Source organism: Dromiciops gliroides, chromosome 2 (genome assembly GCF_019393635.1).
Source record: "Dromiciops gliroides isolate mDroGli1 chromosome 2, mDroGli1.pri, whole genome shotgun sequence".
In the NCBI taxonomy this organism is placed as follows: domain Eukaryota; kingdom Metazoa; phylum Chordata; class Mammalia; order Microbiotheria; family Microbiotheriidae; genus Dromiciops; species Dromiciops gliroides.
Genome location: NC_057862.1, coordinates 107,139,670 through 107,165,853, shown reverse-complemented (window position 1 = coordinate 107,165,853; position 26,184 = coordinate 107,139,670). Strand labels below are relative to the sequence as shown.

General features: G+C 39.8%; 1 protein-coding gene across 1 annotated transcript in view; it reads left to right on the top strand.

The window, feature by feature from the left end:
* SORCS3 (sortilin related VPS10 domain containing receptor 3) overlaps positions 1–26,184 on the top strand; it is a 690,926-nt gene that overhangs the window by 554,689 nt on the left and 110,053 nt on the right. Inside the window, exons 9-11 of the mRNA XM_043989102.1 lie at positions 10,074–10,253; positions 19,633–19,779; positions 20,513–20,615. Of these exons, the coding sequence (XP_043845037.1) occupies positions 10,074–10,253; positions 19,633–19,779; positions 20,513–20,615 (430 nt within the window). The remainder of the gene's footprint in view (positions 1–10,073; positions 10,254–19,632; positions 19,780–20,512; positions 20,616–26,184) is intronic.

Below are 26,184 nucleotides of genomic sequence, written 5' to 3'. Positions count from 1 at the left end.
AGAACCTTGGTTTCCTGTCCTAGCTCACTGTGTGATCTTGGGGTAAATCACTTAATCTTTCTCTTCCAAAACTAAGCATTGGACTAGATGGAGACTTCCTGGAGTTGGGCATCCTGGGTTCCTGCCTGTGGCAATGATGTTTAGGACCTTAGGCACATTTTTCCTCCTCTCTGGGCTTTAATGTTTTCATTTGTAGAATGAGGGAGCTCAACTAATTTTAAGGTACTTTGAAATTCTATAGGATCCTACATTTACAGTTGAAAGGAACCTTATAGACTATTGAGTCTAGCCCCTTTGTTCTATAAATGAGGAAAGTGGGACACAGAGAGGTTAAGTAACCTGTCCAGAATCATACAGCTAGTAACTATCTGAGGCAGGATTTGAATTCAAGTCTTCCTGATTCCAAGTCTGGTATACTATCCACTTATTGCAAGAGCCAAAAATGTCTTTTATAGGAGAAATAAGGGGAAAAAAGAAGGGCTCTTCAACACAACATGAGGGTCTCCATTTAGTTTTCCTGGGGGGAATGGGCCTATTATGTTTCTCTACACTAAAACATTGTTCTAATATGATACCTTTTGGGGATGGGGGTGGATTTGAATTTTCATTTGTTTACCTTTACTGAAGAACAAATGCATTCCTTACCTGGACCTGGGCTCTGGGTTGAGGTGAGGAGAACAGTAGAGGAGAGCGGAGATACAAATGATGCTCCAGAATTGATTACAAGATTGGGGCAGTCCAGGAAGGACCAGTAATCTTGTAGCAATTTATTCTCCAGCAGCACTCTCTGCTAGGCCCCTTTTCAGAATTACATCAAAAGCTGCCTCTCATTAACATGATGGCTGTTGAGAAAATCACTGTCTGCTTATTGATCCCCTTTATTAGTCCGTGTTATCACAAGCAATCATTACCGGGACAGGGAGCTGTCCGGCTGGCTCATTCTGTTGCTCAGAAAGCGACATGATATGGCTTCACATTAAGTTGTCATTGTAAAGGCCTGGTGTGATGTTTCTTCTCTGTTTTTTTTTTAATAGAAAGACAATACACCTTAAAAACATCCCTGTTTGACTAAGCTTACAATCCTTTTCCATATGCCTACAGCAGGATACATTTAATTATTGTGACAGAGAAAAGGCAGTGGACCAAGGGTCCCCAGACCTGGTTTCTAGACTTGGATATGCTATGAATTCACTGTATGGCCTTGGGCAGGTCACCTCACATCCCTGGTCCTCATTTTCCTTCTGGATGAATTGAGAACATTGAATCAGTTGATGCCTAACGTTCCTTCTAGCTTTAATTTGCTTTGATTTCATGATTCTGTGATCTTAACTGAATCTACCTTCTGGGGGTGGGGGTGGTGCTTGAGCTTTGGGGTGTCTTTTTACTGACTTGAAATGAACATCACAACACTAAGTAAAAGCTACTGGTACTCTGGAGGGAAGCACCAGTAATGGACGGAATTCATGCAGAATGTAGGCAGACACCAGCCCAGGGCACTGTTTGGCCCCTAGTGGCCAAACAAACCATATGCCTGGGGGAAGAATAGGAAACCTACCCAAGGAAAAATCATACCCAGAAAAACAACAACAATAACTTGAATCAATACATCACCTTTCTTTCAAGTAGTTCAAAATCAGCTTACATCTCAGCTTGGCCTTGAGCATGGCCTGGGTCTCAGCACGACCCAAGGCCTTCATCAGATTTTTCTGGATCTTCCTGTGTCTTCAAGGCAATTGCTTCATTGAATAAAAAGTTGAAAATAAAATTCTTCCCTGGGAAGTTTTACTTTATTTTTTTCCAGTTAATTTAAAGGTTTGGGTTTTTTTCCTTAAAAAAAGAACAGAATAATTTTATGCAACATATACGTAGTTTTTTAAAACAATTGTGACAATTGGCAGGAAGAGTTAAGGATCATTGTCCTTATAGAATTCCATGAAATATGCAAAATGCCCCAATATTTTGGGTTGTTCATAATGCAAGCATACCTTAAATTCATTTTCAAAATATCATTGTAACCAAGATAACATGCCTTATGAGGTTATAGGAATGTAATTCAGACAAAAAAATCACATAGGCACTGCTCATTTCCTTAAAAATCACTGAGCAAGACAAAAGCAATATTCATCTTAATAAACTTAATTTTATGCTGTGGTGTTTAAAAAGGTACGAGAGACATAGTTTCTGAGTAATTTAATTTTCCTATTAATGATGTCAACATGTTTATTAATAAAAGGAGGTCAGTGCCCCTATCAAATGCTGAAGATCCCTTAGGGTGGTGGGCTCATAGTTTGCATGCTCTTGGAAGAGTAGGTATTCCTGAGGGTGGCAATCAACTCTGACTGGTTAGCAATTAATGAGAAAATGAATGTTACAATGAGAAGCTGGGCTATATTATAATGAGGGTCTTGAAGGTACATGACTTGGATCTCCCAAATATTGATCAAAAAGACTTAGCAATTTTCATATCATCTGTTGACAAAAGGGAGGATCCAAATTTTCCCAGACCTGTCTGAACAAACACAGTGAGCAGGAATGCATGCATTAGCCTACAGTCAGGAAGACTCATTTTCCTGAGTTCAAATCTGGCATTAGCCACTTACTAGCTGTGTGACCAGGGCACATAACTCTGTTTGCCTCAGTTTCCTCATCTGTAAAAATAAGCTGGAAAAGGAAATAACAAACCACTCCAGCATCTCTGCCAAGAAAAAACCAAATGATGTCATGAAGAGTCAGACATGATTGTAAGTGAACAAGATCTTTACTATCGGGCTGGTAAAACTTGGACAGCTGGGGTTTCCCTTGTTTGTTGAAGATTAACATCACTACCTTGATCATGGAGAGCTTTGAAGAAGAAAGGATGTGGTGCTGGCCCTGAAGAAGCTAGCATGGGAGCCAGCACAGCCCTACGCTTCTGCTTCTGTGCATTGCAGGAAAGTAGGGGGAGGGGCTCTGGGAGTTTTTTAATCATACCAGCAAAGAATGGAAATCCAGTCTATTATCAGTCGCCTCCTCTTCCTTCTTCATCTTCATCTTCGTCTTTGTCTTCAAAAGAGCCAGGACATTGGAAAATAATTTTTCTTTTTTAGAGAAATATAGCTTTATTCCAAATGTGATTTGTTTCCTGAGCTACTCATGTATCATCAAATAACTCTCAGACATCTTGTAGACATCTCAGATTCAGCAAGTCCAGGACAGAATTAAAGATGCAGAATAAGACATATTTTTTTAAATGGCCAATGTAAGAATTTGTTTTGTTGACTAGATATCTGTTACAATAATGTCTTCCTTTTTTCTTTCTCTTTTAAATAGGGAAAGATAGGAGAGAGAAAAAGATTCTTGTTTATTGAAAAAATAATAAAAGAAAAATATATCAATATGATTTCATCATGCACATCAACTTTCTTCTATACAGATACAAGATAAGCAAACTTGAGGGTTACAGTGGTGCCATCTATAGAAATAGGGAAGAGGAGAAAAGGGTTGGGTTTTTGGCGAAAATATATGTAATCATAATCTATCCGTGGCTACTCATATTTTGTTACTCATTCTTTCACATTAGAAATGAAAAAACATTTGAGAAGTGGCACCTTACCCACTGATCATTGTCTTGAAATACAGATTTGTGCTGCAGCAGTGTGGTTGATCCTGGTGTTCAGACATTGTGAAGAAAGAGATGGTAGACATTTGCCTGCCTTGCTTCTATGGATGCTTGGATCAGGTTAAGGTATAACTGCATTCAGGAGTGTGCAGCTTCTAAAAACCAGCTTTGGAGGACTAGAAAGAGTGTTAAAGGGGATCATACAGTTGTGCTGAAGATAAAGGCCAGGATTGGCTAAGGGGGTGAAGGTGAAACGTGACCTCTCTCCCATCAGATGCTCACATATCCCTTTCAAACAAGTCTCTGTCTCCTTAGGGTGATTTCGCTGTTCCCACTTTGAAGACAAATGGGAAAACACTGGGCTAAATCTTTTTTAAGAAGGATAAATGTGAAGTCTTAGGCTTGATTTAAAAATTTTAATTTCACAAATGCGAGAAGGAGAGACATGTTTATGCACAAGGTCTTAGTGGATTGCAAGGTCAATACAAACCAGGAGTATGATGTTGAAGCCAAAATTGCTCTTGTGATTCTAGGCTGCATTAAGAAAGGGACCGATTCCAAGAATAAGTCCCACTATCCTCTGCCCTTATCAGATCCCCATTAGGAGAATGTGTTCAGTGTTGTATTTAGTTCTGAGTGCCATCATCTAAGCAAGATGTTGATAAGCTGATGGGATTCCAGAGGAGGGCAAATAGGCATCTATGTGGCAGAGTGGAGAGATTGCTAGAATGGGGAATCGGGAAGACCTGATTCTGCCTCAGACACTTAACTAGCTATGTGACTCTGGGCAAGTCACTTAGCCCCTCTCAGCTTCAGTTGTTTTATCAGTAAAACAGGGATAATAATAGCATTTATCTTATAGAATTGTTGTGAGGCTCAAATAAAATAATGCATGTAAAGTGCTTTGTAAACAATAAAGCACTATATAAATATTCATTATTAGGATATTTACTATTTGTATTGAGAATATGCAAATGAGTTAAAGAAATTGGGGAGTATTCAGCTTGTAGAAGTGAAGACTTTGAGGAGACATGATCAATGCCATCGAGTATCTGAAGAATTGTCATGTAGAAAAGGGATTCGATTCAGTTCTGTTAGATCCTGGCAAGCAGAACCAAGAGTCATAAGTAGAAGTGTCAAAGATACACCTTTGATTTAATATGAAGAAAAAACTTCCTAACAGATCTTTCTAGAAGAGTCATAAACTGCCTCTGGAGGTAATAATTTCTCCCTTATTGGAAGTCTTCAAGCCAAGACTAGATAACCACAGTATACTCATATGTATGGTTTTTCAGGGGATAAAAAAGAATTCTTGTTATGGATCAGTTCAACTAATTAGTTAATACTGAAATTCTTTCCAAATATGAAATTTGTGATTTTGTTACCCGTGTGTAGCATGTTATGGGAGTTATAGGGGACATTTTATAATCCAGACTAGAAAAAAGATAAAAAAGGGGGCAGCTAGGTGGTGCAGTGGATAAAGCACCAGCCCTGGATTCAGGAGGACCTGAATTCAAATCTGGCCTCAAACACTTGACAATTACTAGCTGTGTGACTCTGGGCAAGTCACTTAACCCTCATTGCCTCCCCCCCCCCCAAAATCCAGATTAGAAATGGTTAGGAAGTACAATCTGAATTGATGAAAACAGTGTAGCCAGGTGTTCTTTTAAAAAAAATTAATAACTATTTCAATAAAATTAGTTTCCTTTGCAATCCTCTGGACTTTATTTTATTCATCTAAAATAATTCTGAGAAGGTACCTGTAGATTTCACCAGGCTGTTAAAAGGATTCATGACACAACAAAGTTTAAGAACCCTTAGGTAATTCATGATAAAATTGTATCACAAACTTGAATGTTGTTTACCATAAAATAATTAATTACTACACCAGAAGTTGAAAGTATGGTAGAGGGATCCCACATCTGTTAAAAAAAAAAAAACAGCAGTAACAGCAGCAGCAACTACTACTCCTACTGTTACTGCTTCTACTACTACTTCTATAACTAGTGTTAGAAAGGGTATTTATTACTTGCTGGTGAGACCTTGAAAATCACAGAGGAAGAAATTACTTTAAACTTTTAACTTAATAGAAGGACATTATGTCAAGTTTCAGCATTAAAAATGTTGAGTTATTGGGTCCAAATTTATATTTTAAAACAGTATTTTTTCCACTCCGTATGTCTGTTCACCCCCAAATGAATTTCTCCTTGGAAATTCTCAAAAACAGTACATGATTTCTCAATGATGAGGAGTCAGTCATATGATTTGGAGATAGATTGATCCAACTCATGAAATCTGCCCCTTTTCCTAATCCTACTTAGACAAGTGCCAGCTAAGGCAACCTTCTCTTGCTATAAAGTTATGGTATCTGGCATGGCAAGTTCTTTTGAATAGTTTTTGACTGGCTACCCTTTGTATCTTCCTCATTTAACCAGTAAACTCACTCATCTCTTTGGCCCTTGGATCCCTTGGGCTGGTCAGCATATTCTCTTTGGAACCTTGATGACATTGGAAAGTATTGAAAGAGACTCTGGAATAGGGCAGCAAGGACTTGGATTCCCCTAGCCAATGAAAGTAGTCAAAATTCATGTAGCACTATTGATTCAGTTCATATCTATCACCTGTAGAAGACCATCCCCAAGGTTGCTGCTTGCTTTCTTTACCTCTCCCTTTTTCATTAGTTCTGTCTAATATAACTTAGCTCATTCATTGTTATGACCACATCATATGGGAAAACCCAGGAATTTTATTTCATTTTAAACAGTAAGTGAATTTATTTCCTATTTCCTTCATTTTTTATTTTGTATTTGTTTTTGCTTCTCTTCTCCCCCTTCCACTGGGTCCTGAGATGTTAACTGAACACCAACACAGCACTTTCATTCCATTTTCTTTTGGAAGTAGCATCACTGGAATCGCCATGTGCTTTTTTAGAAAACCTGGACTTCAGGTGGGAGAATGAAAAGTCTGTCAGGGTGACTGTGAAAGTTTATGTCTTTCAACTGGGACTTTTCCAGAGATCTTTTCAAAATATTTTTTTCTTGGATTGAGTTCAATTGAATTGATTTCTAGTACATTAATCATAACAAACACCTATTGTTCACTAACCTATCATATCTCAAATACTGTATTCTGCATAATTCAATTCAGTCTTCATCTTTCCCCTATCGCTAACCCCAGTTTCTTCTATCTTCTTGTCTTCTCTTTTTCTTTTAAGGGCAATACTATCCTTCCAATCACTCAAGTTTATGACCTTGGAGTCATTCTTGCCTCCTTCCTTTCTCATTCTTCACACCCATGCAGTTGCCAAGTCTTGTTGATTCTACTCACATGATATTTATCCCATGCATTCCCATCTCTTCACTTATATAACCACCCTCTGTATTCAGGGTCTCTTCTCCTCTTGGCTGCATTATAACAAGAGTTTCCTAATTGGTCTCCCTACCACGTCTTTCTAATCCATTCTCCACATCAAAATTATATTCTGAAGGAACAGGGATAGATGGATGGATGGATGGATGGATGGATGGATGGATGGATGGATGGATGGATGGATGGATGGATGGGTAGATGGATGGATGGATGGATGGATGAAAAAGTTCCTGCTGTCAAGAAGCTTATATCCTAATGATGGAAACAATACATATATGAGTTCTGAGCTTCAAGTCAGGAGGAAAGTTAGAATACAGTAGTAAAGTAAAAGGTAATGCCTCTACTTTAATGTCATTCCCATTGATAAAATAATGTGAACTTTGGATGTTGAACCGTTTTATAATTCCAAATACTTGAATTGCAAGAACTTTCTTTTATGAGTCTTCAAGAGTTGTGACTGTAGGACCTTTATCAGCCTCTATAGGTTGATGTCATTCCTGGGGCTCTTGGGCTTAACCACCAGCTAGTGACAATTGGCTAGTAATTAGTGCTGATTATGGTGAGGAAGGTGGGCCCTTTCTCCATGTGGATTGTTCCCCTCAGTCCTATATGACCTGGGTGGAAGCAGGTCCGTAGTCTAGTAATTTTCAAGTTCACAGTACTGGTCTATCTGGCCAAATAGAAGAGTGAAATTGGAGGTGGTGTCAAGAAGTGAAGCCACACACCTAACTCAGTAGAGAGCAGGTACAGGTAACTTAGTAGATTGATGCCCTTTGGAAAGATCCCATGCCCAGTGAGGAACAGCTCAAGGACCTCAGAAGAAGACATCTGGAGCCATGTAGCACTGATAATAAGTTTCTTCATGCGTTGTCTTTATACTTGTTCACTCGCTCAAAGGTGTGTATGTTTACTGGAAAATGTGTCCTAGGTTTTTAGAGGAATACTCTTATGTGAATTTTCTTACTATGTTAATTCAGTAAATGCCTTTGCAGTAGACTAATTGTCTTCTCTGGCCAAGTACTTGAATGTAAACACATTGGTGGGGGCTAATGAGCTACACCATGTTAGAGATCAGCCAAATAATTTAAATTTATTATTTTTTTAGTGAGGCAATTGGGGTTAAGTGATTTGCCCAGGGTCACACAGCTACTAAGTGTTAAGTGTCTGAGGCCAGATTTGAACTTAGGTACTCCTGACTCCAGGGCCGGTGCTCTATCCACTGTGCCACCTAGCTGCCCCCAAATAATTTGAATTTAAGGTAGTTGTCTTTTAGGGAATCCAAACTGTGTGTGCAATTTGGGATAATAGCCAAAGGGGGTGAAATTTTTTAAAAAGTAAGTAAATACAAAGTGGTTTTAGCGTGGGACCAAGAACTAATAATTGAACAAATTTATCCCAGTCTAGATGGTGGCAAATGAACCATTGAAGCGAACAAAGGCTTCTAATAAGTGGAAACTCTCTTGTATGTGAATCAAACCCATAGACCCTCTCACGGGTGGTTTAAATTCCTCACAGAATCTATAATATTTCGGATTCATAGAGCCAGACTCTGGGAAGCATTGGAAGATATGAATTTATTATTTGTCCCCTTTAATATTGCTTTGTTTACGACTCCCACAACTTTTCTGTTATCGCTCAACCTGAAAACACCAATGTTATCCACTTCAGACAGACAGCATGATGTCATGGAAATAACATTAAGCTCGACATCAGGTGATCTGGTCTTGGTTCATAGTTCTCCAAGTACTAGCTGTGTGATTTGGGGCAAGCTACTTATTCTCTTGGAGCTTCAGTCTTCTCATCTGAAAAATGGGTAGGTTTGGTACCTACCTCACAGTGGTATATTGTAAAGAATGAATAAAATAATTATATGTACATATATATGTATATATACACACACATATATGTAATATAAAATAAATATATTTCTCATATAATAATATTAAATAAAATAAATAAAAATAAAATAATAGAAAAATGCAATAGCATTTTGGAAGCAGTAAAGCCCTATTTAGATGTCAGCTATGATTGTTATTATCCTCTCCTACATCATCTTAAGATGCATTTGCTTCTGACATGTATTTGAAGCCAATGCCTGGGAAGTCTAAACTACAAGACATTTTAAAGAAATGTAGCTTTATTATTAGGTTTGCATTTTTCAGCTGCTTCGTTTTTATGATGAGTCTGTCCTCTCCTCACTCATGTCCATGTGGCCTGCTGGGATTGTAAGGAAACTTCCTTCCCTGAAGCAGGATCTAAGACATGGGTTCTTAATCTAGGATCCACAAATTTCTTTCAAAAATATATTTTGGGGGCAACTAGGTGGTGCAGTGGATAGAGCACCGGCCCTGGAGTCAGGAGGACCTGAGTTCAAATGCGGCCTCAGACACTTAACACTTACTAGCTGTATGACCCTGGGCAAGTAACTTAACCCCAATTGCATCACAAATAGAGATAGAGATAGATATATAGATATATATTGACAATTGTGGTTCAGGATAATTGGCTTCCTTTATAATCTTATGTATTTTATGTTCTGCATTTATAAATCTTCTATTGAGATAGTTCATGAATTTCACCAGATGTCCAGAGGGATCCATGACAGCAAAAAAGGTTAAGAACCTTTGTTCTAAGAGGTTTGCCCCTAGTTGTACCTAACATAGCATTATAATCCCTGTGTAATAAAAGGGTGTGTGTGTATGTGTGTGTTTTACTGGTGATAGAGATATATGAGTGGGATGGACAAAGGAATGCATACCATCCTCCCTTCATGTGGTTCCCCTTCCCAAGGCTGTTTTTGTATTAGTAGTAACATTAACATTCAGGTATATTAAAAAAAAAGGTTATGTATGCATCCTGCAAAACCCTGGAAAATGACAACCACCAAAGCCCATATCACCCATCCTATAGTCATTAAGAAAGGGAAAGGAATCATGACATTCATAATTTATAGGCTCAGTCCAACACGAAATTGTTTAACATCCCCTATAACTCATGCTCCTTATGAACTGTTTCCTAAGGCAGGGTAATTACTTGGAGTCCCGGTGGGCAGAGGAATGGATATGGAGGACTGCGGGATAACAAGTCTTCCATCTTCCTTCAACAGGACATGCATATCATCAGCACAGACGAGAACCAGGTGTTTGCAGCAGTTCAAGAGTGGAACCAAAATGACACATATAACCTCTACATCTCTGACACCCGTGGTGTCTACTTCACCTTGGCCCTGGAGAATGTCAAAAGTAGTCGGGGCCTGGAGGGCAATATCATCATTGACCTATATGAGGTAAGTGGCCAAGGTTATTCTTTGGAATCATCCATCTGCTCCAGGAGACACCATTACAAAGAATAGTGCAGAGTAGTTGCCTGGCTCTTTAGCACCCATCGGGCATCCTTTAATGTCATTGAATATGCTTGTCTGTCTGAAACAGGATGTGGGGGTTGATTCCAGTTATCTCATAGGATTCGGGGGTAAAGGAACTCTAGAGATCGTTTCATCAATTTCCTTGTATGATAGGAAACTGTGGCCAAAACAAATGTAAAAGACTTGCTCAAGGTCTTACAGAAAGTAAATAGTAGAGCCAGGGTTTGAACTCATACCCTCCAATTATAAATTCAATGTCCTAGCCCATCCATACACTATGAGTGATGAAAGATCTAGGATTCTCCCTTAGGGTTAGGATTAGGTAGTAGTGCTGTGCATGTGTCTGATATCTTCTGCCAATGGGGCAGCCAGGTGGCGCAGTGGATAGAGCACCGGCCCTGGAGTCAGGAGTACCTGAGTTCAAATCCAGCCTCAGACACTTAACAATTACTAGCTGTGTGACCCTGGGCAAGTCACTTAACCCCAATAGCCTCACTAAAACCACACACACACACACACACACACACACACACACAAATAAATAAATAAATGAAGTTGACAGGATCATGACTTAATGTGGTACAGTCCTGTCCTATCCTGGGCTAGGAGAGTTGGGAATGGATGGAGAGACAGTTGATAAAGAGAGATGAAAAAGGGGGAGTGGAGAAAAAGAATGAAAAAAATCCATTAATTCCCTTCTTCTTCTCTAGAAGACATCAGGCATAGGCATATACAACTGAAAGGGAATAGTCTGGTTGAGAAAAGCCAAGCTCTTGGATGATTGCTCTGAAGTTCCATAATTCTTTTTTTGGGGAGGGCGGGCAATGGGGGTTAAGTGACTTGCTCAGGGTCACACAGCTAGTAAGTGTCAAGTGTCTGAGGCCGGATTTGAACTTGGGTACTCCTGAATTCAAGGCCGGTGCTTTATCCACTGCGCCACCTAGCTGCCCCTAAGTTCCATAATTCTTATGAAGAAGTTTGCTGGGATTTGCAGAGGCTAGTTCTAGCTAACATCCCCACAGTTCCTTAAGTTGTCCAAACAAGAGACACAAATGTCAGAGTTGTTGTGCTTCTTAGTTAATGAGCCTAGCTTCACCTTGGATTGCTATAAAATTGATTTTTGGGTCCTAGAACCTATCACGTCCTCATCTTTTTTTTTTTTTAACCTGGTTCTGTTAAGGGAGCTTAAATGAGGTTACCTTTGGTACATTTTTTTTTTTGCCTTTAGAATTCCAGGAAGAAAAAAAGGGTAGAAAATATCCTCAAGTGATTTTGAGGTCCAGAAGTTCAATTTTATTCAACTCAATCAATCCAGTACAACAAACACTGAACTCTTACTATGTTTATGGGCCTTGTGCTAGGCTTTGCAAAAAATATGAAGGTGACTGAAGTAAGGTTGCTACCCTAATAGGGAGCATGAGACATACAAACACATAATTCTCTACGATAAAAGTAAAAATATACTTCAGTGTTATAGGCAGAGCATAAATAATAAGCACAATAATATCTGATATTTACATTTCAATTTTGAGGTTTACAAAGGACTTTGGTTACAAAAGATCTGTGAGGTTTGGATGATGTTACTATTTCCTCCCATTTAACAAATGAAGTGAGACTCATAGAGGTTGTGACTTGCCTGTGGTTACACATTTATTAAGTGTTAGAGGCAGAATACAAATTCATTTCTCTTCTGATTTCAAGTCTAATCCCCCCCCCCCTTTACACTGCTATCTTTAGATAAGGGAACAAGCTATCATTTGTTCAGTTAGAAGGCTGGGAGAAGGAGAATAGGTCCAGGAAGGCTTCAAGGAGGAAGTGGCACTTGAGATTTACATCCATCCGTGACCCTTCCAACCAGTTAAGTAGGCTTGCTGCTCTGGACCATTTGCCTCTCAGTGAAGGGAAGCAAGAGGATTGCTTGGTCATTTAGAACAGTGAGATGTATTGATCTGAAGTAGGGCATGAATCAAAATGATATACGAGTCAAGAAGTGCACTTCTTTTTCCTTTCTCACTTTCTGTCTTTGGGAGAAAAAAGTATATAGTGTCTCTGTAACTACAAAGTATGGGTAAACACTGAGCTTGTCCAAGATTCTGGCTGTTTGCTTAAAACAGGACCTGCTTGATGCAATGTTGCTCTCGGAAAGGCTCATTTCTAATTCAATTTAATTACCGTCTCTTAAGAATTTGCAGTGTGCCCAGCACTTTGGAAGAAGCCAAAAAATGTATAGCCTAGTTGTAGATAACAATAACAATAACAATACCAATAACAACAACAACAATAATGATGACACACGTTTATATAGGACTTTCAGGTTTGCAAAGTATATGACGCTATTAAAAGCTTGCACCTATCAGCTTATTTGATTTTCAGAACAACCCTTCAAGGTAGGTGCCATTATTTCCCCCATTTTACAGTAAGGCAAATGAGCCATATGAAAGTGACTTGCTCAGGTTCACACAACTTGAAGTTTCTAGAGGCAGTATTTGAACCTAGAGCTTCCCAAATACATGTTGTAGGCACATGAAACAGATTATTGGTATAATTGATGCAGAAATTTGGATAACTAAGAGTAATGAGGGAAAACTTGAAGGAAGAGATGGGGATTGAGTCAGGTCTTGAAAAATGAGTAACCTTTAGATAAGCAGAAATTAAAAGAGAAAAATTCTAGAGTAAGGGTAGAGAGAATCCAAAGAGTTTAGAAGATGAAGTGAAAGATTTAGAAATGAACAGGATATTTTCTAGAGGACAGAGAGGATAATAGTCTTATTGGAGAGGTGCAACTCCAGGCAAGATCAAAATATAAAGCTGAAAAGTTAGATTTGGAGCAAATAGTAGAAAACTAGGCAGAAGCATTTGGACCTTATCCTGATCATCATGAGGAGCCATTGGAAGTTTTTGAGCAAGTGACACTAGTTTGCATCGTACCAGGGCTTTCTATGATTTGAGAGGAAGGCCTCTTTCCTTTAGTTTGTTGTTGTTGAGTCATTTTTTCAGTCATGTCCAACTCTTCATAATCCCACTTGGGCTGTTCTTGGCAAAGATACTGGAGAATGGTTTGCCACAGTTCATTTTACAGATAAGGAAACTGAGGCAAACAAGGTTAAGTGACTCACTCAGGGTCACACAGTTAATAAGTGTCTGTGGCCAGATTTGAGATCACAAAGGTGAGTCTTCCTGACTCCAGGCCCAGCTCTCTATCTACTTTACCACCTAGCTGCACTTTGTTTTAGTTTAATTAACCCTAACTAGCTCCATGACTGTGGCCTCAGGGCCTAGGATTTTGTACTGTCCAACAATGCAGGGCGGGGGAAAACTCTTTCTGGATTCTTAATTTGGGTTCTATTATGTCTATGGACAGGAAATGCAGTGGCCTTTTCCCTTAAAAGGACTCAAAGGACTTTTTTTTTTAGAATCTTCTTGGATCTGGGTGAGCTAGGCCTCTCCTGTAACTTTCCCTAGATGTTGAGGTCAGTGAAGCAACATGAGTCATACTGAGACTTAGACTGACATCTGGCAAGGGAATAAAAGGAATATGTTACTCCATCTTCCACGTGAATCACTGGAGACTCACCTCAAAAGCAGACATTGTCAGCATTCTTTGGTTAGGGTCACAAGGTAGATGGGGACTCAGGTTAGGGAGGGTCTATTGAGTAATTTACCAAGACAGATTTTGGTACTGAGTGAGATTGCCTAACAGAATGATTAGCCTTATTAAACTATATATATAACCATCTAGATGGCACAGTGGATAGAGAGCTGGACCAGGAGTCAGAAAGAGCTGAGTTAAAATCTGGAAAAATCATCTAATCTGTTTGCCTCAATTCCCTCAACTGTAAACATGAGGATAATAACAGAAACCTATCCCCCAGGGTTGTTGTGATGATCAATTGAGATAATAAGTATAAAGCTCTTAGCACAGTACCTGTCACATAGTAGGTGCTACCCATGTGCCCATTCCCTTCCTCTTGCCCCTTCCTAATAGGTGTCCAGGAGGCCAAGCAAGCCTGACTCTGTTATGTTGTCTGCTTTACATGCTAGTTCTTCTTGATGAGAAAGAAATTCTCTCTCTTGTCTATGCATGGAGGCAAGTTATTTTTTTCTTCATGTAATTAAATAATCAAAAGAGATAAGACTTCAAGGACATATAATTTATCTTGTCTTTGAGGTGTCAGAAGTCCATTTGATGCTAGACGGGACTGATTTAAGTAGCTAAAGTTGTCAATTATAGATTCATGTCATCTTGAATGCAGAACAGCTCTTTTAGTCCATCAATGTCCATCCTTCCCCAGCCCAAAGCAGACCTCAAGATTTGACCCTCTCCCCAGTGCTATGTGAGAAGGTGGAGAAGTGAGGCACCACTTTCATTCTGTGTAGCTCTTTCTAAAATCGTGGTGATTTTTAAATGGAGATCCCTGGCAGTTCGAGTTTTTGCAGTATGTAAGCTATATAGCCACCACTCATTGCACTCCAATTGTGCTTTGTGATGTGGAGATGACCCTGAAATCTCAAAGGCTAAGCTTATAGACTGGAAGCCCTGGCCAGACCTACCAAGCTCAAAAAACTTCAAGCCCAATTCCAATCAACGACTATGTGTCTCTTGTCTGAGGACCAATATAACTACGTCTGGGAAGACTCATTAGCGGGTTAAAAATTTGCTGATAATCATGTTTTTCAACCAATGCTACTCTCACCATGTAACTTCAGTACTCAGTAAACTGTGGCTCCCTATTCTCTCCATAAACACACAGAAACTCCTTATGATCCCCTTTAGATCCCCTCACAACTTAGCCGTAACCTATCTTTTGTGCTAACCTACCTCATTATCCATTTTCACCTTCCTTCACTCTACAATCCAACCCAACTGGCCTTATCTCTGATCTTCACATGTGATGTTCCATTTTCCATCCCTCAGTATTTGCAGGTGTTGTCCCCATGTCTGGAATTCCTTCCTTCCTCACCTCTCCTTCACAGACTCCTTCTCTCTCTTCAAGATTCAGCTCTCAAGAAACACCATCTACGTGAACCCTTTCCTGATCTCCCCCCTCTCACACTTCCATTTCACTACACTACTCTGTATATTTGGGTTTCTCCATTTTAAATTTATTTTCTATATACTTTTTTGGGGGGGGTGGGACAATGAGAGTTAAGTGACTTGCCCAGGGTCCCAAAGCTAGCAAGTGTTAAGGGTCTGAGGCCAGATTTTAACTCAGGCCCTCCTGAATCCAGGGCCAGTGCTTTATCCACAGCTCCACCTAGCTGTCCCACCCCACATACTTTTATATGTCCTTGTTGTCTCCTCCATTGGGATATAAGGTCCCTGTGAGAAGGCAGAATTTAATTTATTGGATTTGATATGTGGGACATGGTGCACACAATAAGTGGTCATTGATTAATTGATTGATGTTGTTATTCAGTTGCTTCAGTCGTGCCTGACTCTTCATGATCTTACTTGGGGTGTTATTGGCAAAGATAATAGAGAGTGGTTTACCACAGCTCATTTTAGAGATGAGGAAACTGAGGCAAACAGGCTTAAGTGACTTGCCCTGTGTCATATGGTATCTGAGGCCAGATTTCAACTCATGAAGATGTGTCTTCCAGATTCCAAGCCCAGTGCTCAATCCATTGTGCCACCTAGCTGCCCTAATTGATTGGGAGGAGTGAGATATTGTCATTTGTACTGGTTGAGAGAATTCCTCCACTAACAAAATGTCAGATCTTAAAAGACTGAGGTGAAGCATTAAGAGTTTTACTTATAATAGCTTATGAAGTGGCGTCATTATTATTTTACAGATGAGTCTTGGAGAGGGGTTAAATAGCTTGTCTATCATCAGCCAGCTAATATAAATTGTCAGACATAGGCCTCAAACTCTGGGGTGAGATGATAACATATATCCTAGATATCATTCCATGATACTCTAACATATATCTCAATATGGGGTCTTTTCTCTTCTTAGACATTGCTCATTGGAAGATCTAATTTTCAAAGCTATAGACCATGCTATTTGGAGGCATGCATTGGAGAGCTCATTGACTCATTTGCTTCAAGGATAACTTAGATACATCATGTGAGCCATGGTGTCCAACATCTCCTGCATGGCATAAAGGAAAGAGAATAGGATTTGAAGTCAGGGGGACCTGGGTTTGATTTTGTTATTTAATACTTTGTTATGTAATATTCTTATATTTACTATGCCAATCATCTGGGGCAAGTTATTCAAGCCTCTGATCCTCATAGAATCCTAGATTTAAAGCTGGAAAGAATCTTGAAAAATTAGAGTCCCCTCTAATGTCTCTTCACCCTTGAGTCTCCTTGACTAAATACCTGTCCTCCTTTCTCTATGAGTTTTCTAACTCTGGTTAAAAGCCAGATGGGCAGCTGCTGGCAAGCTTCAGCCAGGACCCACTATGTGAAAATGACTATTACATGCCTTTCTCCTATTCCTCATCAGAGGTTGTGCTAGAGGAAGCATCCCCAGGGTACACAATAGTAATTGAATTTCTCTGTTGGACCCAGACCTTCTTGTCCCAGGAGGTTAGGGACAGATGCCTGTGCCACCTGGAAATAGTGGCCTCAAGCAAGTGGCCGGTTGTCAGATAGCGTGCCCAAGAGGACAAAGTTTCTAAGAGGAGTGGATGATCATATCACAATGCCATGTTCTCCTTGGCAGCATCCCTGATATTCTGCCCTCTCCCTGGGGGTGTTGACTTTCAGCAGAAGACATATTTGCTCATTATAATAAAGCAGAAAGGGCACTAGTTTCTGGAGTTAGAGGACTTGAGGTTTAAATCCTGCCTGTGACACTTTATCCTTTATTTGACATTGAGCATGCCAGTTGACCTTCCTGTGCCTCAGTTTGCTCATTTGTAAAATTTTGGCATTGGACTGTATGTCCTCTAAAATTCTTTCTAAGTCGTGATCTATGATCTTGGTTTTCCAAAGCTGTTTACTATGGGGAAAGAGTCACGTTTATTTCAAGTTTATCTGCAAAACACTTCTTTCCACTATCTAGGTATCTATCTCCATAGAAAAAGTCAGTGGGATTGTTGATCCATATCTCCTCTGCTACTCAGAGAATGAATGTCTGATAGAGAAATTTCCCCTCCCAGCCAACTGTCCCTCTTTAATACAGGAAATTTAGGGCTTCTAGAAAAGTCTAGGCAATTCCCTCAGATTACAAAGCTTACATTAAAGTTGGAAATCAAGAACAAATTGATTAACAGAAAACCAAAAAGCAGTCAAAGAGACACATGTGGTGATAAATTGTGGTGATATATAGCTTTAAGGATGATGGAATAAGATATAAGTATCACATATTACAAAGCTATTCTGAAAATCAGGTATAATTTTACCTGGTCATATGAAATGTTTATTAATATATCTGGAATGAGAAGGAAGCAACAGTAGCTTAAGCACGAGGTTAATTTTGCATAGTGACCTCACATCTCAGGAATGGGACCATCTGGTTTGGGGAAAAGAGATGGTGGATGAGAAATTAATTTATCCACAAGGCACCAATGCTCTGGTTTCAGAGAAGGGGTATGATGGACTTGAGTCCAATATGACAACTCAGATCCAGAGCAATGTCATGGTATTGTGGGCAAAATATTCTAGGCCAAGGGAGGCAGGAAAACTAATATCCTTTTCTGTTACAATTGAAGACATGAAAAACTACAGGGGTCTTTGTTCCCTGATGGTCTGTGCCAAGTAACAGGAATATCTCTCTTCCTGCAGATATTGAGGAGTCTTCTTCATACTATAAACCAAGTTGACTCATTAGGGTGGGTGACCAGTAGAAAAGGCTTCTCCTGACTCCTCCCTTCTTTCTGTGTCTTCTTCAGGGACTTCTCTTCCTTCTCATCCTTACCTTTTTTTGTTTCCTAGTAAGACATTTAATTAATTAAACTGTTGGCCATTTTTCAAAACTTCCAAATTGGGTCTCTTCCAGAGAAACTCTATTTTCCCCTTGATGTTTTTTTGTTAATCTTTTATCTGGATTGGCAGCCTCTTCTCTGGGCCAGTGAAATTTCTGTAAAAACCAAAGCCTTCTTTTTCATTAGCTAAATGAATACAATGTGATTTCTGATTCTGAAGAGCACTTTCTTTTTCTAACCAAGCACCTCCTTTCACAGCTACCATGGAACCTGGGCCTCTATCAGGCTTGAGAAATGAGGGGTTGGCTTGATTCCAGTTCTCCCTCCTGCTTATGCCTTTTTTTCTGAGCTAAGCTTCCAGGTCAACTGTATATAACTTATATGTATGTAGTTATTTAGATGTTGACCCCACCATTAGAAAGGGAGCTCCCTGAAAACCCTAGGTTTATGTATTTTTGCATGCACAATGCTTAACATAGAGCCTGGCACTAATCTGTCAGATTGAGCTTCCTAAAACACAGGTCTACCCCCATACTCAATTTAATAAATTTTCGTGGTCAATAGACCACAAAAATTAATTTTTCTTATCCTCTATAAGAAATTGAGGATTGGGGAGGTAAAATCATTTTCTATAATAGATACAGGCTAATGTTTTATGGCGGGGCATACTTGAGACTTGAACTCTTATTTTCCTCATCATGTTTTTTTCCCTTGAAAAGTAAGTATTAGCTTTGTTAATAACTAGAGTGAATAAGCAGATCAACATGGTCTGATATATGGATGTTGGTTCTGAAATACTTCCTCCATTGACATTTGGGTGCCTGAGATTCTTCCATTAAGGATTCCTTTCTTTGTGTTTTGAGATTTTCCTATCTGCAGTAGCCCCCTTATCAGTCAACAGCTATTTCAGAGAAGAGGTGACCCCTTAAACCTTTATCAGTTAACACCTTAGCTAAAATTAGTTGACAGGCACCTGAGCAAGTCCTTATAGGGACTAGGGCAGACAGAGGGTAATAGACAGGCTCTGAAAGGGGAGGGTGACAAAGACAAACTCCTCTGTCCTTTGAGTTTTTGCTGAGAGCCATTTCTATATAAAATATATCCCTTGATGTTTCCTTCCTTTTTCTTCCTCCAAACACTTTCATGTAACCGGGCAATGTGGTCCTCTTGAAGGAGAGATAAACTTGGAATCAGAATATCTGTGACTATTTCAGTGTCCTTGGGCAAGTTACTTCTCTCTGGGCTTCAGTTTGTCCATCTATAAAATGAGCTCATTGAACTAGGTGATGTCGAATGTCCCTTCCCACTATGAAATGAATAAAGCGTATGTTGAATATATTGTTTTTGTAATTCTTTCATGAAATCTTGGCTGAAAGCTCTCTTCCCCAATTGTATTTCTTTTTCTTTCTCTCTCTACTTATCCTAGGTAGCAGGCATCAAAGGGATATTCCTGGCCAACAAAAAAGTAGATGACCAAGTGAAGACTTACATCACTTACAACAAAGGCAGGGATTGGCGTCTGCTGCAGGCTCCAGACACTGATCTGAGAGGGACCCCTGTCAACTGCTTGTTGGTCAGTCTTATAGCATTTAGTGGGTTCTTTTCTGAAGCCAACTAGACAGGTTGGTTAGTGCCAAGGACTACTGTTTAGAGAGGCATCTGTTGACAAAGATTGCCCACATACTCAGTCAAATTTGTTCAGAGATCTCCTATATCTTCTTTGGGGAAATCCTGGTAACCTTGACTTTGGGCTAAATGGGATTCCAGAATTAATAAACTCCATTTCATTCATTCAAGGATGTCACCTTCTAGTAGGGGAGATGACATAGATAACTACAGTAGAAAGCAGAGTGTGATCAGTGCCTTAAGAGCTACATAGAATTGTGGGGAAATTATCACTTTCAATAGAAGGGGAGGTAGGGTCCTCATGGAGGCAGTAGCACCTAACTTGGACCTTCAAGGAGAGAAATGATTTAGATAGGAAGTAGGAGACGCCTCCTAGTTTGGGGAAATAGCATGAGTAAGTATGAGAAGACAACAATATACACAGTGCATTTATGGAGTGGGGGTGGGCTGAGCTATCTTGACTGGCTAAGGAAGAGAGTGGCTATTAGCTGTGCGCATGGAAGTTCTTAATCGATAACAGAATGGCCATCTCTGTAAGATATATAAAGCTAGGGAGAAGATGCAAGCACTGGCCTTCTTTTAATCCTTGCCCTTCTTCACAGCTGTTATTCCCCCAACCTCACCCCTCAGGTAGTAGTTTCTATACCTAATGATTTTCTCTTTTTCCTTTTCTTCCATAGCCCTTTTGTTCCTTACATCTCCACTTGCAGATCTCAGAAAACCCATATTCATCAGGACGAATCTCCAGCAAGGACACGGCCCCTGGGTTGGTGGTAGCCACAGGTGAGGATGACGCTACTTCTTCCATTTCATGGACCATTCCCTTGAAATGGTGACAGCAGTGACAATAATGGAAATGTTGATAATTATTAATTATGATACTAGCTCACTCGTATCTAGGGAACTTCAAGTTTATGAATATTTTTACCTCCCTTGTCTCATGGAATGTTCAGAATCACACTGTGTAATAGGTAGTGGTGTAAAATTGTCATTTTACAGATGAAGAAATTAATAATTATAGAGGTAGAGTGACTTGCCCAAAGTCACACAGCAAGTTAACAGAACAGGAAGACTCATATTCCTGGGATAGTTTTTTTTTTTCCTTTCCTTTTCCCTTTTTCTTTTCAGTGCATATAATTGAGGGTCCCAGAGAATTGGAATATATAAGCAATTGTATTAGCCCACTCAGTTATCATATATGACAGGATCATAGATTTAGAACTAGGAGGGGATCTCAAAGGCCATCAAGGTTAAAGCCTTCAAATTACAGATTGGGAAACTGAGGCCTAGGGAAGTTAAACAGTTTACCTGAGGTTACACAACTTGCTAGTGACAGAGCTGGGCTTTGAACCTAAATCTTCTGACCCCAAATCCAGCAGTCTTTTCTTTGTACCACACTGTATACAATCATGGTCATTCTTGCTGTTGTTGTTTGTCCTTTCTCAAAGAGGACCATGACATCGGGGTGATGTCATGACTTGCACTGAATTGGATTTAAGGGAGGCAGGGCTGTACATGGTCACCAACCTCATTTTCTCTTCCAGAGCCATCTTGGTCCAGTGGTAATATACATATTAGGATAACTGGAGATGGCCCCAGGTGTTTAAGGCAATTGGAGTTAAGTAACTTGCCCAGGGTTACACAGCTAGTAAGTGTCTGAGGTGATATTTGAACTCAGCTCCTGTTGACTCCAGGGCCAGTGCTTTATCCATTGCACCATCTAGCTGCCCAATCATAGTCATCAGAGTGTAGCAATAACATATCTACTAGTAAAGATAAAAACTAAAATTGTATTTATATAGGTGCCCCCTCTTTAATAAACCCAAAACAGGAAAATGTCAATGGTAAAACATATAAATTAGGGATGATTGCTCATCTCATAAAAAGTATTCTTTTCAGAGTTATTTTAAATAATAAGTTCCATTCAAATTTTACTTTGCAAATGATTATCAATTTGATGGACAATCTGGGAAGAATAGGTAAAGAAATTTAAGGTTAAATTGAAAATCACTACAATGCTTGATGGTTACACATCATTTTAAATACATTATCATTTGATTCTTACAATTAGACCATTTTATAGATTAAAAAAGAATAGTGTCAGGATGGCAAAGATACTGTCAAAGCAGAGATGTGAGGTTAGTTGTTTTGACTCCCAGGAAAACATTCTTTCTGCCAAACATCACCAGTAGCTGTCACCTCTCTTGGGAATCCCTGATGGGTCTTTGGGCTACAATGAAATAATATGATCTAGCCTAATGTATCCAAATGTTAGAAACTGGACTTCCCTGGAAAAAACATCCTTCCTTTGAATGAAAGTCTCCAAATCTTGTCCCAATGTTTCTGAAAATTTTGTTTTTCACTCTGCTTTGGAAGGCCAGTCTGCACCTCTGGCTTACTGTCAGATATGCATAGGGACTAGACTTAGGATGTTTTTGGTACAGGGTATCCAGGAGGATGAGTCAGGAAACTTGATCTACTAATGAAGCTCAGTATATTCTCTACAACTTAAAATCATGGGAAGATATTTAGAAAGCCCCAAGGGATTAAATGACTTTCCCAGAGTCATATAGGGTACCTCATCTGTAAATTCATGGGGTTTGGACTAGATGATCTCTGAGATTTCTTGCAGGTCTAGCACTCTCAGCCATCCTTACCACCTGATGACCACCTATAGGACAGCTTAGCAAGAATATTAGAACACTGTAGGTGACTGAGAGGAACAGATAGAGCTACAACCATTACTCCTTTGATTACTGGCTCCTCTTGGACCATATGGAAGAAAACATAGGTTCTTACATCCAGAAGTGCTCCATAGAGCATCAGCGCTGCTCCCAGTTTGGGCCCCTCAGTTGACATTGAGGGGAGCCATCACTATGGAGAGGGGGCTCTCTTTCCTTACCATCGCCACTACCAACTTGCACTGACTAGTAGGTACAACCAAGAGTCCTAGAGATGGTAGAACCCATCAGACCACAGACCCTGCCTCCAGCCTAGACCCTGTGGCCATCATCCTGGGAATTAACCACCATGGAGATGTGGCCTGGCAACCATCTCTGTAGGTGCTAGAGTCATAGCTAGCAAATGCAGAAAAGAAAGTTCTCTACACAAAAGTAATTGACTTTGTCAATGATTATGCTATTAAAGAACAGGCATTACCATTTGCCATGAACTCTTTACATCTTACTTGGCCCTGAAACTTTCTATATTTATTGTCTCCCCCCCCATTAGAATGTGATCTTCTTGAAATTAGGGATGGTATTACTTTTGTGTTTGTATCCCAAGAGCTTTTCACTTAATAAATACCCTTTTTCCTCCCTCCCTCCCTTCCTTCCTTCCTTCCTTCCTTCCTTCCTTCCTTCCTTCCTTCCTTCCTTCCTTCCTTCCTTCCTTCCTTCCTTCCTTCCTTCCTTCCTTTCTTCTTTCATTCATACACTATTCAGTCAGTATAGTGTACTCATAATCAAGGTGCTAGAATTAGTTCCTAGGTTGGCTACCCATTAATTCTGTGATCTTAGGTAGTTGACCTAACCTTGCAATTCTGCTGCTTCTTACCTGTGAGACACTGAACAAATTATATAAACCTCTCTGTGCCTCAGTTTCTTCATCTGTAAAATGAGGGAGTTGGACTAGATAACCTCTATCTGTAGGATTCTGTTGGATTCTATCCAGCTCTTATCTGTAGGATCACACTCATTTTCCCCAAGCAAACTCTCTTAAATTTCAGAGAAGGAGTTGATCTACCTTGGTAGAATAGTTTCATCTGAGGTACACTGAGGAAAGCATAGGTCTGGTAAAAAAAATAACAAAAAAACCAAATCTATTTTCACCAAAGAGATGGTCAATATATGCTATGTACTAAGATAGGTATTTATTTGTGCCCATGAGCCCGGAGACTTTAAAAAAGTTCAGCAGTGAAAACCTGAAATGACACCTTCCCACCCTGCCTCAAAATCATACTCACAAAACCCTCGCCTATGTTTCCTAAGGTTACTTCAAAACTCTCTATATAAAATATGGACCCAGTGATTCACCTATGAATTCTAAAATAACTTAAAATTCATTCTTTGCTTAAAGAAAACCAACCATACCTTTTCATGAATATGCACTGTACATAGCTCAGAATATCAACATCTCAAAGTTATTTTTTCTTCCTTGTATTTTGGGTTTAGGATTAATGGATTTGATGATATGCCACAGGGAGTCTGGGAGGAATACATTGTTTGCATTCAAAAAATGTTTTGCAAATGCTGGATTAAAAGCCAGAATTGGAATCATTGGAATCTGCTTCTAAATTTGCTCCCAACTTCTTCCCTAACAGATATTGTTAGGCTTACTTGTGACAAGGTTATAGTGTTAGCAAAGTCTCTGATTGCCCTAGACCTCCTTTTTAGCATTTTTTAATCTTTTCAATGAGATTCCCTTCTCACTCCCCTGCCCCAATGCACAAATACAACGCACATGCACACTCACTCACTCAGCCACCCACTCACTCACTCACACACACACACTCTTCAGGGCCCACAGCTCTCTTGATCTTTTCACTTTTCCCCTTATAGCCAAATCTATACCTGGGTAAGGCTCTTCTGCATCAGTTGTTTACACCTGAGTATGAATTTCAGGTATTCCCTATGTGCCATCCATCTCCTAGGGAGATATACCTTATCTGTCTTCTCTCTTAATGATGGAAGAAAAGACTGTGTCTCCCTGGAAAAAGAATGTTAGGCAGCCATAAAAAAACCAAACTGGGGAGCCTATGGTTTCACACTTTCTAGGTAACTAGTAACTCTGTCTCCACCTATGTTTGCCCTGGTTCTTGGTTATATGAAACTAAACATCCCCATTCTAAGGAGTGTCATGGATACCTCAGTTCTAGAAAGGTAATTAACTAAGCCCCAACCCAAGACAATGTGTTTTAGAACAGGAATGTTAAAACTGTCACTATGGAAGATGAAATCTCATTAGTGTTCTGATTAACCTTTAAAAGGCAGTCACCCTCTTTCTCTCTCTTACTCCACAATACATAACCTATGGAGAATAGATGTATCTGCTTCCCTTAACTAATGTACCTGGGTATTTCAGATAATCCTTACCACCTCTGTCACTTCACCTGTTTAGGACATGGATTCAAAATAGCCTTTATGAGAACTATGCATGGTATTTCTAGCAAAGATGGGCCAAAGGACCATTTCATGCGGTAGGGCAAGGTGCCAGGGCATTTAGAGAAACTGGTGGAAGCACCTCCCTCTTTTCTCTTATAGTATAATGAGGCCCGAGGATAGAAGAAGATATGATTTGGAATGCCAGCTTATTCTATGTGACCTTGGGAAAGTTTCTGAGGGCCTCTGGATCTCAGTTTCTTCATTTGTAAAATAAGCGGGTTCTCTCTTTTAGTTCTAAAATCCTGAGCCCTAATAATCATGTCTTATCAACTGGGAAGAATAAGATGAACTGATTGCAGTCTTCTCAGAGCCTCTTTAATTTAGAGCAAAGCTTTTCAAATGTGCTGATTTCTGTGATGGTCATGTCAAACCCAGCAGAGAAATATGAAGGGTTAGCTAGAACCAACTCTCCATAGCCCACCCAAATACCCATTGAGATTTGTTCACCTTTCTTACTTGATTTCCCAACAAGTAATTCAAGTATTATTCCCATTTTCAAATGAGGAAACTGAGGACCACAAAGGCAAATGACTTGCTCATCATACATATAGCAGGTGTCAGAGGTCGGGAGGGCAGCCAGGTCTTCTTCGTTCCATTTCAGTATTCTTTTTTGGCAGGGCAGGGCAATGAGGGTTAAGTGACTTGCCCAGGATCACACAGCTAGTGCGTGTCAAGGGTCTGAGACCAGAGTTGAACTCAGGTCCTCATGAATCCAGGGCCAGTGCTTTATCCACTGTGCCACGTAGCTGACCCCCCCACAACTCGGTATGCTTATCACTACGTCATGACACATTGAACTGGGAGTTATGATGTAGCACAAGGGAAAGCATTGGTGGAATAGAGAGAAAATGGATTTGGGGTCAGGATGTAGATTGGAATTCCTACCCTGTTATTTATTTTCTGTACATCTCTAGGCAACTCACTTGTCTCCACTGAGTCTCACTTTCCTCACCTGTAAAACAAAAGAGTTTACTAAATAGCTTTTGAGGTCTGCTTTCCCTAGGAAACATGGTCTCATCTGACATGCCAGACATTTGCCTTGTCAGGGAGACAGCAGGGTATAGTGAAAAGAACACTGGCTTTGGAGTCAGAGGATTTGCATTCAGATGCCATTTTTGACTCTACTTGTATGACTTTGGGCATGTTTTTGAATCTCTGATTTCCTCATCCATAAAATGAATGGATATTTG